This window comes from Bombina bombina, chromosome 1, assembly GCF_027579735.1.
Source record: "Bombina bombina isolate aBomBom1 chromosome 1, aBomBom1.pri, whole genome shotgun sequence".
In the NCBI taxonomy this organism is placed as follows: domain Eukaryota; kingdom Metazoa; phylum Chordata; class Amphibia; order Anura; family Bombinatoridae; genus Bombina; species Bombina bombina.
Window position 1 is genome coordinate 74,441,544 of NC_069499.1, and position 14,787 is coordinate 74,456,330.

Here is a 14,787-nt window from a genome sequence, read left to right on the forward strand (position 1 = left end):
CAGTGCTGTTTTTTGTTTCTTACACCCCACTCCCACCAACTTTAAAGCCCCTATATTTTGAGGGCATTTGGGGAACTTTTAAAAAATTAACCAGAGATCGCGGCAGCAATAACCAGCCACTTGTAATGGCTGGTTAATTATTGCACTTCCCCAAATGGGCAAATTTGTCCGTTTGCGGGAGCGCAATAATTTTGGGCTCCACTTGTAATCTAGCCCATAATTAATAATGTAATATTACAATAACAAAGGGACACTCAAGTCAAAATTAAACTTTTATTATTCAGATAGAGCATGCAATTTTAAACAACTTTCCAAATTACTTCCATTAAAAAAATATGCACATTCTTTTTATATTTACACTTTTTGAGTCACCAGCTCTTACTGAGCATGTGCAAGAATTCACAGAATAAGCATATATACATTTGTGATTGGCTGATGGCTGTCACATGGTACGTGTATGCATTTGTGATTGGCTGATGGCTGTCACATGGTACAGGGGGAGTGGAAATAGACAACTTTTAATTGTCAGAAAAAAAATCTACTCATTTGAAGTTCAGACTAAGAGGCCCATTTATCAAGCTCCAAATGGAGCTTGAGGGCCCGTGTTTGCCTAGTCAGAAACAGCAATTATGAAGCTCTAAGCAGACGGACAGACATCGGCGGACAGACATCAGTTGATTGACACCTCCCTGCTGGCGGCCGATTAACCGTGAGTCTGCGGGGGGGCGGCGTTGCACCAGCAGCTCACAGGAGCTGCTGGTGCAATGCTGAATACGGAGAGCGTATTGCTGTCCGTATTCAGTGTGGTTTGCCGGACCTGATCCACACTGTTGGATCAGGTCTGCCAGACCTTTGATAAATAGGCCTCTAAGTGCTATTGCATTGTCTTATCTTGCATTTGTTGATTATGCAAATCTACTGTGTTTACTGATCATGTAATGCCCTTTCAAATTAAAATGAACAGCCTTATTTGTTCACACCATTTTCAACTTTCCTGTTTGAATATTTCATTGATTGTAAAAAGTTTATGTAAAAATGACCATCTCATATTATACAGTACAGATCAGTTGATTCCTGCATTGTGCCTACTTTATAAATGAGGGAATTCTACAGCACATCGAGTTATGAATGGAGACTTGCAATTCCAGTGATTCACTAGTATGAAAATATTCTGCTTCTCTTTATGTTATTGTTATGGTTAACATAAATTGCTGGGGGTTTTATAATAAGGCTCTCTGGTTTTCCCATAGAAACTGAAAGCAGTTGCTAAACTTGTAAACAACCTCCTTGCAGAATCTATTATTTAGATAACTGACATTTTTAGTATAGGTGGAGGTTTAAACAGGAAGAACAGCTATTTCAAATGTCAAAGTAAAGGTAATGGAGCTATTTTAAAACAATGTACAAATACACTCCAGCCAGTAAAATGGATCATTGGGAACATGTCACAGAGGTGACTTTGCAAAGTTTAAATGTAATCAAATTTAATTTGAAGTGTAAAGTGATATAAAATAGAATGCACAAAGTGTAAATGCTGCAGAACTCTCATGTCATGCAGTGCTATATTGCACCAGGCTTGTCTCTCCTTCACGTACAGAAATGCAGGGAATGTCCCTTGGAGAAGTAAAGCTAAATCTGTCTTTTGAACATTTCACTAGGGATCTCGCAGTGCTGGATGATCATTTTAGAATATCTCACCTGAGCAGCGAGGTTTTGAATATCAGGGTCATAATATTCTGTTGCCAATGGACATATATTGCTGCAATTCAACCCGATCAAATACGATCGGGTTGATTGACACCCCCCTGCTAGCGGCCGCGAATATGCAGGTGGCAGCGTTGCACCAGCAGTTCACAAGAGCTGCTGGTGCAATGCTGAATGCGGATAGCGTATTATTGCTCTCTGCATTCAGCAATGTCTGTCGGACATGATCCGCTGATCGGATCATGTCAGACAGACACATAATAAATAGGCCCCTATATGTTTATATGTGAGTCATTATGTGTATATGTGAGTCTGTGTGTGTATATGTGAGTCTGTCTGTATGTGTTTGTGTATATGAGTTTGTGTGTATATGTGAGTCTGTGTGTGTATATGTGAGTCTGTGTGTGTATATGTGAGTCTGTCTGTATGTGTTTGTGTATATGAGTTTGTGTGTATATGTGAGTCTGTGTGTGTATATGTGAGTCTGTGTGTGTATATGTGAGTCTGTCTGTATGTGTTTGTGTATATGAGTTTGTGTGTATATGTGAGTCTGTGTGTGTATATGTGAGTCTGTGTGTGTATATGTGAGTCTGTCTGTATGTGTTTGTGTATATGAGTTTGTGTGTATATGTGAGTCTGTGTGTGTATATGTGAGTCTGTGTGTGTATATGTGAGTCTGTCTGTATGTGTTTGTGTATATGAGTTTGTGTGTATATGTGAGCCTGTGTGTGTGTATATGTGAGTCTGTGTGTGTATATGTGAGTCTGTGTGTGTATATGTGAGTCTGTCTGTATGTGTTTGTGTATATGAGTTTGTGTGTATATGTGAGCCTGTGTGTGTGTATATGTGAGTCTGTGTGTGTATATGTGAGTCTGTGTGTGTATATGTGAGTCTGTCTGTATGTGTTTGTGTATATGTGAGTCTGTGTGTGTATATGTGAGTCTGTGTGTGTATATGTGAGTCTGTGTGTGTATATGTGAGTCTGTCTGTATGTGTTTGTGTATATGAGTTTGTGTGTATATGTGAGCCTGTGTGTGTGTATATGTGAGTCTGTGTGTGTATATGTGAGTCTGTGTGTGTATATGTGAGTCTGTCTGTATGTGTTTGTGTATATGAGTTTGTGTGTATATGTGAGCCTGTGTGTGTGTATATGTGAGTCTGTGTGTGTATATGTGAGTCTGTGTGTGTATATGTGAGTCTGTCTGTATGTGTTTGTGTATATGAGTTTGTGTGTATATGTGAGTCTGTGTGTGTATATGTGAGTCTGTGTGTGTATATGTGAGTCTGTCTGTATGTGTTTGTGTATATGAGTTTGTGTGTATATGTGAGCCTGTGTGTGTGTATATGTGAGTCTGTATGTTTTTGTGTGTGTATATGAGTCTATGGAGCATATGTATCAAGCTCCGAATGGAGCTTGATGCCCCGTGTTTCTGTCGAGTCATCAGACTCGCCAGAAACAGCAATTATGAAGCAGCGGTCACAAAGACCGCTGCTCCATAACCTGTCCGCCTGCTCTGAGCAGGCGGACAGACATTGCCAGAAATCAGCCCGATCGAGTAAGATCGGGTTGATTGACACCCCCCTGCTGGTGGCCGATTGGCCGTGAGTCTGCAGGGGCGGCGTTGCACCAGCAGCTCTTGTGAGCTGCTGGTGCAATGCTGAATACGGCGAGCGTATTGCTCGCCGTATTCAGCGAGGTCTGGCGGACCTGATCCGCAGTGTCGGATCAGGTCCGCCAGACTTTGATAACTATGGCCCTATGTGTGTATATGTGAGTCTGTATATGTTTGTGTGTATATGTGAGTCTGTGTGTGTGTATATGTGAGCCTGTGTGTGTGTATATGTGTGTGTATATGATTCTATGTATGTATATGTGAGTCTGTATATGTTTGTGTGTGTATATGCGAGTCTGTGTATGTATGTGTGTATATGTGAGTCTGTGTGTGTGTATATGTGAGCCTGTGTGTGTGTATATGTGTGTGTCTATGTGTGTATATGTGAGTCTGTATATGTTTGTGTGTGTATATGTGAGTCTGTGTATGTATGTGTGTATATGTGAGTCTGTGTATGTTTGTGTATATGTGAGTCTGTATGTGTTTGTGTGTATATATGAGACTTTGTGTGTTTGTGTGTATATGTGAGTCTGTATGTATTTGTGTGTATATGTGAGTCTGTATGTGTTTGTGTGAGTCTGTGTGTGTTTGAGTGAATTTGTGTGTATATATGTGAGTCTGTATGTGTGTGTTTGTGTATATGTAAGTCTGTGTGTTTGTGAGTGTGTCTGAGTGATTTTTTTCTGCAAATATAATTGGTGTATATTATTGTACATCTATATATAGCTGACTTTTTCTTTTTGTTTATTAGTGTGTTTGAGTGAGTCTAAGTTTGTCCCTGTGCTTGTGTGTGTTTTTGAGTCTGTGTGTATATGAGTGACTCTGTGAGTGTATGTCTGTATATGTGTGTCTGTCTCTGTCTGTGTGTGTGTGTATTTGTGAGTCTGTGTGTATTTGAGTGAGTCTGTGTGTGTCTGTATACGTATGTCTGCATGAGTGCGTTTAGAAATATGTCTGTGTGTGTCTGTGTAGTCTTTCGCTAATTTCACCAACAATTCACATTGATAGAATTAGAAAGCAGTATTCTACTTCACATATATATACTGTGTGTGTGTGTGTATGTATATATATACTGTGTGTGTATGTATATATATATATATACTGTGTGTGTATGTATATATATACTGTGTGTGTGTGTATGTATATATATACTGTGTGTGTATGTATATATATATACTGTGTGTGTATGTATATATATACTGTGTGTGTGTGTGTATGTATATATATACTGTGTGTATGTATATATATACTGTGTGTGTGTGTATGTATATATATACTGTGTGTGTATGTATATATATACTGTGTGTGTATGTATATATATACTGTGTGTGTATGTATATATATATATATAGATAATTTATATATAGATAGATAGTTTTTTTGTTGTTGTTTTTTTAAAGAATGCTCTGATTATATAAACTATATAGATATATTTATTTACAATCAAGCGTCTGTTTTTTTTCCACTGCTGCTATCAGCAGCAGCAAGACTCCTAACAATTGATTTTCCTAAATTGCTGTGGGTTCCGGAGTAACTTTCCCAAGGGCGCACAACCAGAAATTTCTGCCCACAAAACTCCATCCAAAATACATTTTTATTGGAGTTGTTTTGGTCCTTTCTCTAATAGCTTTTGGCCAGTGCTTGCTCTAAAAGGGTAAACATCACTCACAATATGTTTTGTTTTATATTTTCTTAGACAATGGAGTTCTCTAGAATTTATGTCACGAACACAGGATATGTTTTGGCACTGCAATACATTTCCATGTATAATGTATCACTATATTAAAAATAGAAGCTGGGAGATTAATTTTCACTCACCTCCCAAACCCAGGCCTGATTAGTATCAGTTCAAGTAGACAAAATTCTACCCTGCAATCAAAATTGTAATTTAGCTTGTCTTTATTTCAGGATCTGGACAGAGTGCTGGTTTAAATGGACATTAAACTCAATAATTCATTGCTCATGGAGGCCTAGATTACAAGTGGCGCGCTAACATTTGTGCTCAAGCGATATAGGAATATCACACCCACGCTAACTTGTGCTCATATTGCAAGTCTAAAGTAAACACGTTCGCTTGAGTTAACGTGCACCACAACATAAATGCATTAAAATATACTGTTATAATCATATAAATACTATCTAATACAAATAAATCATATTAATATTCATACAAATCTTTTATAAGAGTTAAAAGGTGTATAATATGTGGCCATGTATTTGAGTGCAAAGGACTATAAAATATATATGTGATTAAATAATAATTCTATAATAATATTTAATAATGTGTTCTACTGTGTATTGACTGTATATATTTAACATTCCTGTGTTCTTCACAAACTGGAAAATTTTATTTTGTTATTAAATATATTTACCTGTATATATAGGTATAGATATATATTTTACATTAACATTATCAAATATATACAGAAATATATATTTAAAGGAATAGTCTAGTCAAAATTAAACTTTCATGATTCAGAAAGAGCATGCAATTTTAAGTAACTTTCTAATTTACTCCTAATATCAATTTTTATTTGTTCTCTTGGTCCAGCACCTGGGTAGCGCTTGCTGATTGGTGGCTACATTTAGACACCAATTAGAAAGTGCTACCCAGATGCTTAAAAGTTGCTTAAAATTGCATGCTCCATCTGAATCATGAAAGTTTAATTTTGACTAGACTACTCCTTTAATAATAAAAAGTAAAAAAAATTCTAGGTGAAGAACATTTGTATGTATAATATGCATAACATGCTTCGGATTTCGCTCTTTAGGTCTAACATGGTGTCCAGTTAGCGCACATGAAGATTGAGTTATCTTAAGGTGTATTATGTAAAATATTAAATATTAAAAATTATTAATAATTAATAATAATTAGTAATAATTTTTATAGATATTGTAATATACAGTATCTCACAAAAGTGAGTACACCCCTCACATTTTTGTAAATATTTCATTATATCTTTTCATGTGACAACACTGAAGAAATGACACTTTGCTACAATGTAAAGTAGTGAGTGTACAGCCTGTATAACAGTGCAAATTTGCTGACCCCTTAAAATAACTCAACACACAGCCATTAATGTCTAAACCGTTGGCAACAAAAGTGAGTACACCCCTAAGTGGAAATGTCCAAATTGGGCCCAAAGTGTCAATATTTGTGTGGCCACCATTATTTTCCAGCACTGCCTTAACCCTCTTGGGCATGGAGTTCACCAGAGCTTCACAGGTTGCCACTGGAGTCCTCTTCCACACCTCCATGACAACATCACGGAGCTGGTGGATGTTAGAGACCTTGCGCTCCCCCGCCTTCAGTTTGAGGATGCCCCACAGATGCCCAATAGAGTTTAGGTCTGGAGACATGCTTGGCCAGTCCATCACCTTTACCCTCAGCTTCTTTAGTAAGGCAGTGGTCGTCTTGGAGGTGTGTTTGGGGTTGTTATCATGTTGGAATACTGCTCTGCGGCCCAGTCTCCGAAGGGAGGGGATCATGCTCTGCTTCAGTATGTCACAGTACATGTTGGCATTCATGGTTTCCTCAATGAACTGTAGCTCCCCAGTGCCGGCAGAACTAATGCAGGCCCAGACCATGACACTCCCACCACCATGCTTTACTGTAGGCAAGACACTAATCCGGCTTCCTCCAATCACGGCTTTCCCCCCAGGGGAATCATGGCCTAAGGCCATGCCGTGATTGGAGGAAGCCGGATTAGTCATTGCTGACGTGTGAAGAGAGGATCTCCGGTCGGGGGAAGCTACTCCGGCTGTGAAGAGAAGAAAGGTACGTTTTTAAACAAAATGGCTGCTTTCTGAACTTTGATGAATGAAAGTGCCCCTGTTTTTAATAGTATTTTTAAAAACTGGGCTTTCATTCATCAACGTTTACCTTCACTTTAAATTTCTGCTGTTTCTAAGCCCCTGCAGGCCACCTCATATCTCTGCTAGTGTGCCATGCACTACTCGCCCATCTAACTTTCATCTGCGCATGCGCTAATCAATGATTTAATGATTATGATGCGGATCACGTATTGCATTCAAACCTGTAAATAGAACGCATGCGCAACTCAGGAGCCAGCGCGGTCTGGAATGTAATGAAAACAAAGTTGCGCATGCGCTCTTGAACCCTTTCAGTGCTAACATCGGCTCTGAGTCGTCGCAGAGTTTCCCACTCAGGTGCTAACGACAGCTCAGAGCCGTTGCTAGCACTCTCCCACCTTGAGGGAGATCTGGGGGCTCCTACCCCGGCGATCGGGCCTGTATAGTGACATGCATTGCCAGGGCTTCACGTTTTGCGCGGTGATGTCACGTGCAATGATGTGATGACGTCACAGCGCAACTTTATTTAAAAATGACAATGACAAGTATAGGGAAAGGGGGCATGCTGCTTAGAAGCCTGTATCTCAAGCATCTAAGCAGCTACAAACCCCCAAGACCCACCTCCTGTATGTGTTTGTAAATTTTGTCCTGTCTCTTACAAGTTTTATATTATTGTTTTATTTAAATGAGTTGTATCCATGGACAGCGCTGCAGAATATTTTGGCGCTTCATAAATAAAGTATAAAAATAATAATAATCGCCTAACCTTGCCAACGGTGTAAGTCTTGGGATCTAAAAATAAAAAAAAGTTAAAAAGATATATAATTAAAAAATAAATAAATAAGAAACCCCTCAAATCAGCTTAGCACCCGGGTGTGAAAGTGCTTAGCACTCAAAGGGTTAAAGAGTAGGTGGATGACGTGCAGTGACGGCTGCCTAACGGCCTAAATTTAAATAGGACGAGCTAAAAATGTGACCGGAATGAAAAAAAAATAAAAAAAATGGGTTGAATAAAGAAGATTAGTAAATTGCCGGAAAAATATTGATAACTCGATTTAAAGCAATAATGAACTAAAATTATGAATGAGACCTATGTTATTTTTACCACATAAATGGAATTCTGGATAGAGACTAACGTAAAATCTTTTAGCTTAATATAAAAGTGTTGATTATGCAAAACTGGGGAATGGATAATAAGGGGATTATGTATATTTCTGAACAATAATAATTTTGAAGTAGACTGTCCCTTTAAATGTTTTTTTCCTTCTTGTACTTACTTGTACTTACTTGGCATATCCACATATCCAGCACTTGCAATACCAAGATCATAAAAGGACTGTAAATATCTAGGTAGTCTGAGGAGCTTGCGCGTTTAACTGCTGCAAACACAGCTGTCTTTGGGTAAGATTACAAGTCGCGCGTTCTGTCTTTCGCGCCAGCGATATGGTCTTTTCGCAAGCAATGTTCAATGCCTTATATCACAAGTCTGAAAAAATTGTGATTGCGTGTGCGCATTCGCCTTTGACACAACAATCCATTCTGCACTTGAAGAGCTGTAGTTATGTGTTTTGCAAAACAAAAAAGTTTCACAAATCACTTCAAAAATACATTACAAAGTACACCTACACTCATATTAACACTGTTTAATAAAAATTATTTAAAAAAACAAATATTGCACACAAAAATTATAAGGGATCAAAGATATGAGCGCTTGGGTGTTAGGAAAAATAAGCAGACAAAGGTATTTTACATTGACATACATACATATACATAGACAAACATGCATTTATATGTATAGAGATATGTTTAACTATGGAGATAATGAAAATATTTCACATTACAATCTTATGCACATTAAACAATATCTCAGAGGTATTTTCAAAGAGATATTCACATATAGATCTTGAGATGTCTAGACATATATATATTCATATACATATCTCGCTATACTTAGATATATCAGTCCTACAATCATCACATATATAGATAAATATTTATTTATAAATAAATAGAACATATTCCATTGCGAAAATAAATTTGCAATATTAAATATTCGCATTTTCATGTACACTTTTCAAGGAGAATACGTCATGGGCTTTGCGCAACAGATTAGGGTTTTAGTTTTTTTTTTTTTTTCTATTTGTCTTCTCCATTGACTTCTATAGGGAATACGTGAATGAGCACACATTTTTGCTGTTTGGATTACGCGGCATAATGTGCACGAAAAGTAAGTTATTTTGAAGCTTATAATATCTGAGCAATGCCAAATGCGAAAAAGCCTTAACACGTGCGGGGTGTTCGCAACTGATTTGCCGCGCAACTTGTAATCTTGCCCTTTGAGTGCTAAAGACGTGCACACCCCAGAGCCTAAGTACATTTAGTATTCAACAAAACATACCAAGATAACTAAACAAATTTCCTAATAAAATTGCATACGCATCATAATCTGAATAGTTTAATTTTTATTTTACTGTTGCTTTAAAGAAACACCTGATTTTAACCTTGGTCTTGTTATCTTGCAGGTGCAGCTGGCGTGTTAGTAGGGCATCCCTTTGATACCGTTAAGGTGAGTTTACCTTTTTTTTTTTAATTTGTTTTCTAATCTTAAATTATGTTTTATTTATTGTTAAACATGCATTAATATTTATTTGTTCAGTTGACAACTCATGTAGTCTTCAAAACACAATATTGTACCAACTTTTATATATGTAATAAATATATATATATATATATATATATATATATATATATATATATATATATATATATATATATATAAAGCTATAAACTCACTCACTACAGCTAATTAGACTAGTTATAACATTTTAAACTAACCACATAAAGAATTATATTACAAGGTCAAAAAAGTGTACATTAAATATGCAGCAGTTCTACAGAAACCCACTGCTGAAAGACAGATGTTTTTGTACAGAGCTACTGCATGAGATGAAACCAGAACTGTGTTTTCTGTGCAACTGTACTGGTAGGAAAGTGGTTAAAGTAACCCTATCACTATAAACTCTTCAGGGATCAAATTTAAAGTGATCCATGATAGTTGTTGACAGATTACTGATGATCAAAATCTGTATGAATGTTTTAACAGACATTTAAACCTATTTATTTAAAACTGATAGAGCTTTTATTTATCTATTCAGTTATTTATTTTTACGTGAAAAAGAACACACTGTTTTACAGAAAATAAAATGCATAAATATAGACAAAATAGGTACACATAGGACACATTCGGCTAGATTACGAGTTGTGTGTTAAGGTAAAAAAGCAGCGTTATCAGGTCCTAACGCTGCTTTTTTATGCCCACTGGTATTACGAGTCTTGCAGGTATAGGTGCACCGTACACTTTTTTGGCCTTACCGCAAACCTACTTACGTAATTTCGTAAAGGCTTTTTTCTATGGGACTTCCATATTACCTCCGGTATTACGAGTTTGTCCTGGGAGGCCAAAAAGTGAGCAGTACAGCCACTACCACCAAGATTCGTAACGCATTTTAAAGTCAGTAGTTATGAGTTTTACCCTACAACGCTGTAGCATAAAACTCATAACTAAAGTGCTAAAAAGTACACTAACACCCATAAATTACCTATTAACCCCTAAACCGAGGCCCTCCCGCATCACAAACACTAAAATAAAATTATTAACCCCTAATCTGCCGCTCCGCACATTGCCGCCACTATAATAAACATATTAACCCCTAAACCGCCATACTCCCGCCTCACAAACACTAGTTAAATATTATTAACCCCTAATCTGCTGTCCCGAACCTCGCCGCCACCTACATTACAGTTATTAACCCCTAATCTGCCGCCTCCAACATCGCCACCACTATTCTAAATTTATTAACCCTTTAAACCTAAGTCTAACCCTAACACCCCCTAACTTAAATATAATTTAAATAAATGTAAATAAAATTAATATCATTAACTAAATTATTCCTATTTAAAACTAAATACTTACCTGTAAAATAAACCCTAAGCTAGCTACAATATAACTAATAGTTACATTGTAGCTAGCTTAGGGTTTATTTTTATTTTACAGGCAAGTTTGTATTTATTTTAACTAGGTAGAATAGTTATCAAATAGTTATTAACTATTTAATAACTACGTAGCTAAAATAAATACAAATTTACCTGTAAAATAAAACCTAACCTAACCTAAGTTACAACACCTAACATTTCACAACAATTAAATAAATTCCCTACATTAAATACAATTAAATAAATTAAATACAATTAGCTAAATTACAAAACAAAACACTAAATTACAGAAAATAAAAATTACACCTAATCTAATAGCCCTATCAAAATAAAAAAAAGCCCACCCAAAATAAAAAAAACCCTAGCCTAAACTAAACTACCAATAGCCCTTAAAAGGGCCTTTTGCAGAGCATTGCCCCAAAGAAATCAGCTCTTTTACCTGTAAAAAAAAAATACAAACAACCCCCCAACAGTAAAACCCACCACCCACACAACCAATCCCCCAAATAAAACCCTAACTAAAAAACCTAAGCTCCCCATTGCCCTGAAAATGGCATTTAGATGGGCATTACCCTTAAAAGGGCATTTAGCTCTATTGCAGCCCAAACCACTAATCTAAAAATAAAACCCACCCAATAAACCCTTAAAAAATCCTAACACTAACCCCCGAAGATTCACTTACCGGGAGAAGTCTTCATCCAAGCGGCAAGATGTCCTCAACGAAGCCGGCAGAAGTGGTCCTCCAGACGGGCAGAAGTGGTCCTCCAGATGGGCAGAAGTCTTCATATAGACGGCATCTTCTATCTTCATCCATCCGTCGCGGAGCGGGTCCATCTTCAAGACATCCGGCACAGAGCATCCTCTTCTTTCGACGGACTAACGCCGAATGAAGGTTCCTTTAAATTACGTCATCCAAGATGGCGTCCCTTAGATTCCGATTGGCTGATAGAATTCTATCAGCCAATCTGAATTAAGGTTGAAGAAATCCTATTGGCTGATTGGATCAGCCAATAGGATTGAAGCTCAATCCTATTGGCTGATCCAATCAGCCAATTGAATTTTTTCAACCTTAATTTCGATTGGCTGATAGAATTCTATCAGCCAATCGGAATCTAAGGGACACCATCTTGGATGACGTCATTTAAAGGAATCTTCATTCGTCGTTAGTCCGTTGGAAGAAGAGGATGCTCTGCGCCGGATGTCTTAAAGATGGACCCGCTCCGCGCCGGATGGATGAAGATAGAATATGCCGTCTGGATGAAGACTTCTGCCCGTCTGGAGGACCACTTCTGCCCGTCTGGAGGACCACTTCTCCCGGCTTCGTTGAGGACATCTTGTCACTTGGAATCTTTGGGGATTAGTGTTAGGATTTTTTAAGGGTGTATTGGGTGGGTTTTATTTTTAGGTTAGGGCTTTTGGGCAGCAATAGATCTAAATGCCCTTTTAAGGGCAATGCCCATCCAAATGCCCCTTTCAGGGGAATGGGGAGCTTAGGTTTTTTTAGTTAGGGTTTTATTTGGGGGGTTGGTTGTGTGGGTGGTGGGTTTTACTGTTGGGGTGTTGTTTGTATTTCTTTTTCAGGTAAAAGAGCTGATTTCTTTTGGCAATGCCCCGCAAAAGGCCCTTTTAAGGGCTATTGATAGTTTAGTTTAGGCTAGGGTTTTTTTTTATTTTGGGTGGGCTTTTTTTATTTTGATAGGACTCTTAGATTAGGTGTAATTAGTTTAAAGATCTAGTAATTTGTTTTTTATTTTCTGTAATTTATTGTTTTTTTTTTGTAATTTAGCTAATTTATTTTAATTTATTTAATTGTATTTAATTTAAGTAATTTATTTAATTGTAGGGTTAGGTTAGGTGTTAGTGTAACTTAGGTTAGGTTTTATTTTACAGGTAAATTTGTATTTATTTTAGCTAGGTAGTTATTAAATAGTTAATAACTATTTAATAACTATTCTACCTAGTTAAAATAAATACAAACTTGCCTGTAAAATAAAAATAAATCCTAAGCTAGCTACAATGTAACTATTAGTTATATTGTAGCTAGCTTAGGGTTTATTTTACAGGTAAGTATTTCGTTTTAAATAGGAATAATTTAGGTGATAATAGTAATTTTTCTTTAGATTTATTTAAATGATATTTAAGTTAGGGGGTGTTAGGGTTAGACTTAGATTTAGGGGTTAATAAATTTAATATAGTGGCAGCGATATTAGAGACAGCAGATTAGGGGTTAATAATATTTAACTAATGTTTGCGAGGCGGGAGTGCGGTGGATTAGGGGTTAATATGTTTATTATAGTGGCGGCAATGTCGGGAGCGGCTGATTAGGGGTTAATAAGTATAATGTAGGTGTCGGCGATGTCGGGGGTGGCAGATTAGGGGTTAAGATTAGGGGTGTTTAGACTCGGGGTTCATATTAGGGTGTAAACATAACTTTCATTTCCCCATAGGAATCAATGGGGCTGCGTTACTGAGTTTTACTCTGCTTTTTGGCAGGTGTTAGACTTTTTCTCAGCCGGCTCTCCCCATTGATGTCTATGGGGAAATCGTGCACAAGCACGTACAACCAGCTCACCGCTCACTTAAGCAGTGCTGGTATTGGAGTGCGGTATGGAGCACAATTTTGCTCTACGCTCACTTCTTGCCCTTTAACGCCGGGTTTGTAAAAACCTGTAATACCAGCGCTGCAGGTAAGTGAGCGGTGAGAATAATGTGCACGTTAGCAACGCACCCCTCTTACCGCAAAACTCGTAATCTGGCCGATTGTATATAAAGTGACAAATTAACAGTACATGTATGTTTTCTATGCACATCGTGTGTGTGTGTGTGTGTCTGTGTGTATATACTGTGTATATATATATATATATATATGCACACACAAAACGGAGGGTATTGGGGTACATCCTAAACTAAACATTTTTAAATGATGCAAAAAAATTTCTGCCCATAAAGGCAAAGTTTTTGTAGTGCTAGGACCAGTCAACATTGGGACACCTTGCAATTTTTTGGGGATTTGTATATATACATATATATATATGTGTGTGTGTGTAAATATGTGTGTGTGTGTGTATATATATATATATATATATATATATATATATATATATATATATATATATATTAGATAATGCCGAACATTTGTAAAGTTTTAATTATGTCATGGGTCTGTTCAAAATTCAAATTTTGGGACAAATTGAGAAGTATTCCATTACATTGCCATTCAAATGTAATCATTGTTTATTCTAAACTATAAAAGATATGTTTTTTTCACTGTAATATTGCAGCCAAAAAGTGCCTGCTGTGATGTTGTATGCGGAATGTTGTAAGTCTTAAATGGCAGTGTCCCCAAATACAACAGAGTACAAGTGTTTATTTCTGCTTTGACATAATTTTTTTTTAATAAAATTAAACAATTTGCAAAATAAAAATGAATTCTGCTTCAACAATATGGAAGAGCTGAAACTAAATGGTTAAACTAACCTCTAAAGCAAGTCTTAAGTCACAAACTTGCACTACTATCTTAAAGTGAAAGTAAATCCTAGCGTTTTACAAACGCTAGGATTTACTGTTGAAACAAATAAAGGGCACTTTCATTCATGAAGTATAAGATACTTCATGTAGAAAGCTCCTTTATTTGATTCAATCTATCGCCGTTTTCTTGCTCCCA

General features: G+C 36.9%; 1 protein-coding gene across 2 annotated transcripts in view; it reads left to right on the plus strand.

Annotated features, from left to right (window-relative positions):
- Positions 1 to 14,787, plus strand: part of SLC25A29 (solute carrier family 25 member 29) — a 63,344-nt gene that overhangs the window by 21,340 nt on the left and 27,217 nt on the right. For both annotated transcript variants that reach the window (XM_053697459.1, XM_053697458.1), the window contains exon 2: positions 9,653 to 9,696. Coding sequence is in view for 1 of the 2 variants with exons in the window: in XM_053697458.1 (XP_053553433.1) it covers positions 9,653 to 9,696 (44 nt within the window). In the remaining variant the exon portion in view is untranslated. The remainder of the gene's footprint in view (positions 1 to 9,652; positions 9,697 to 14,787) is intronic.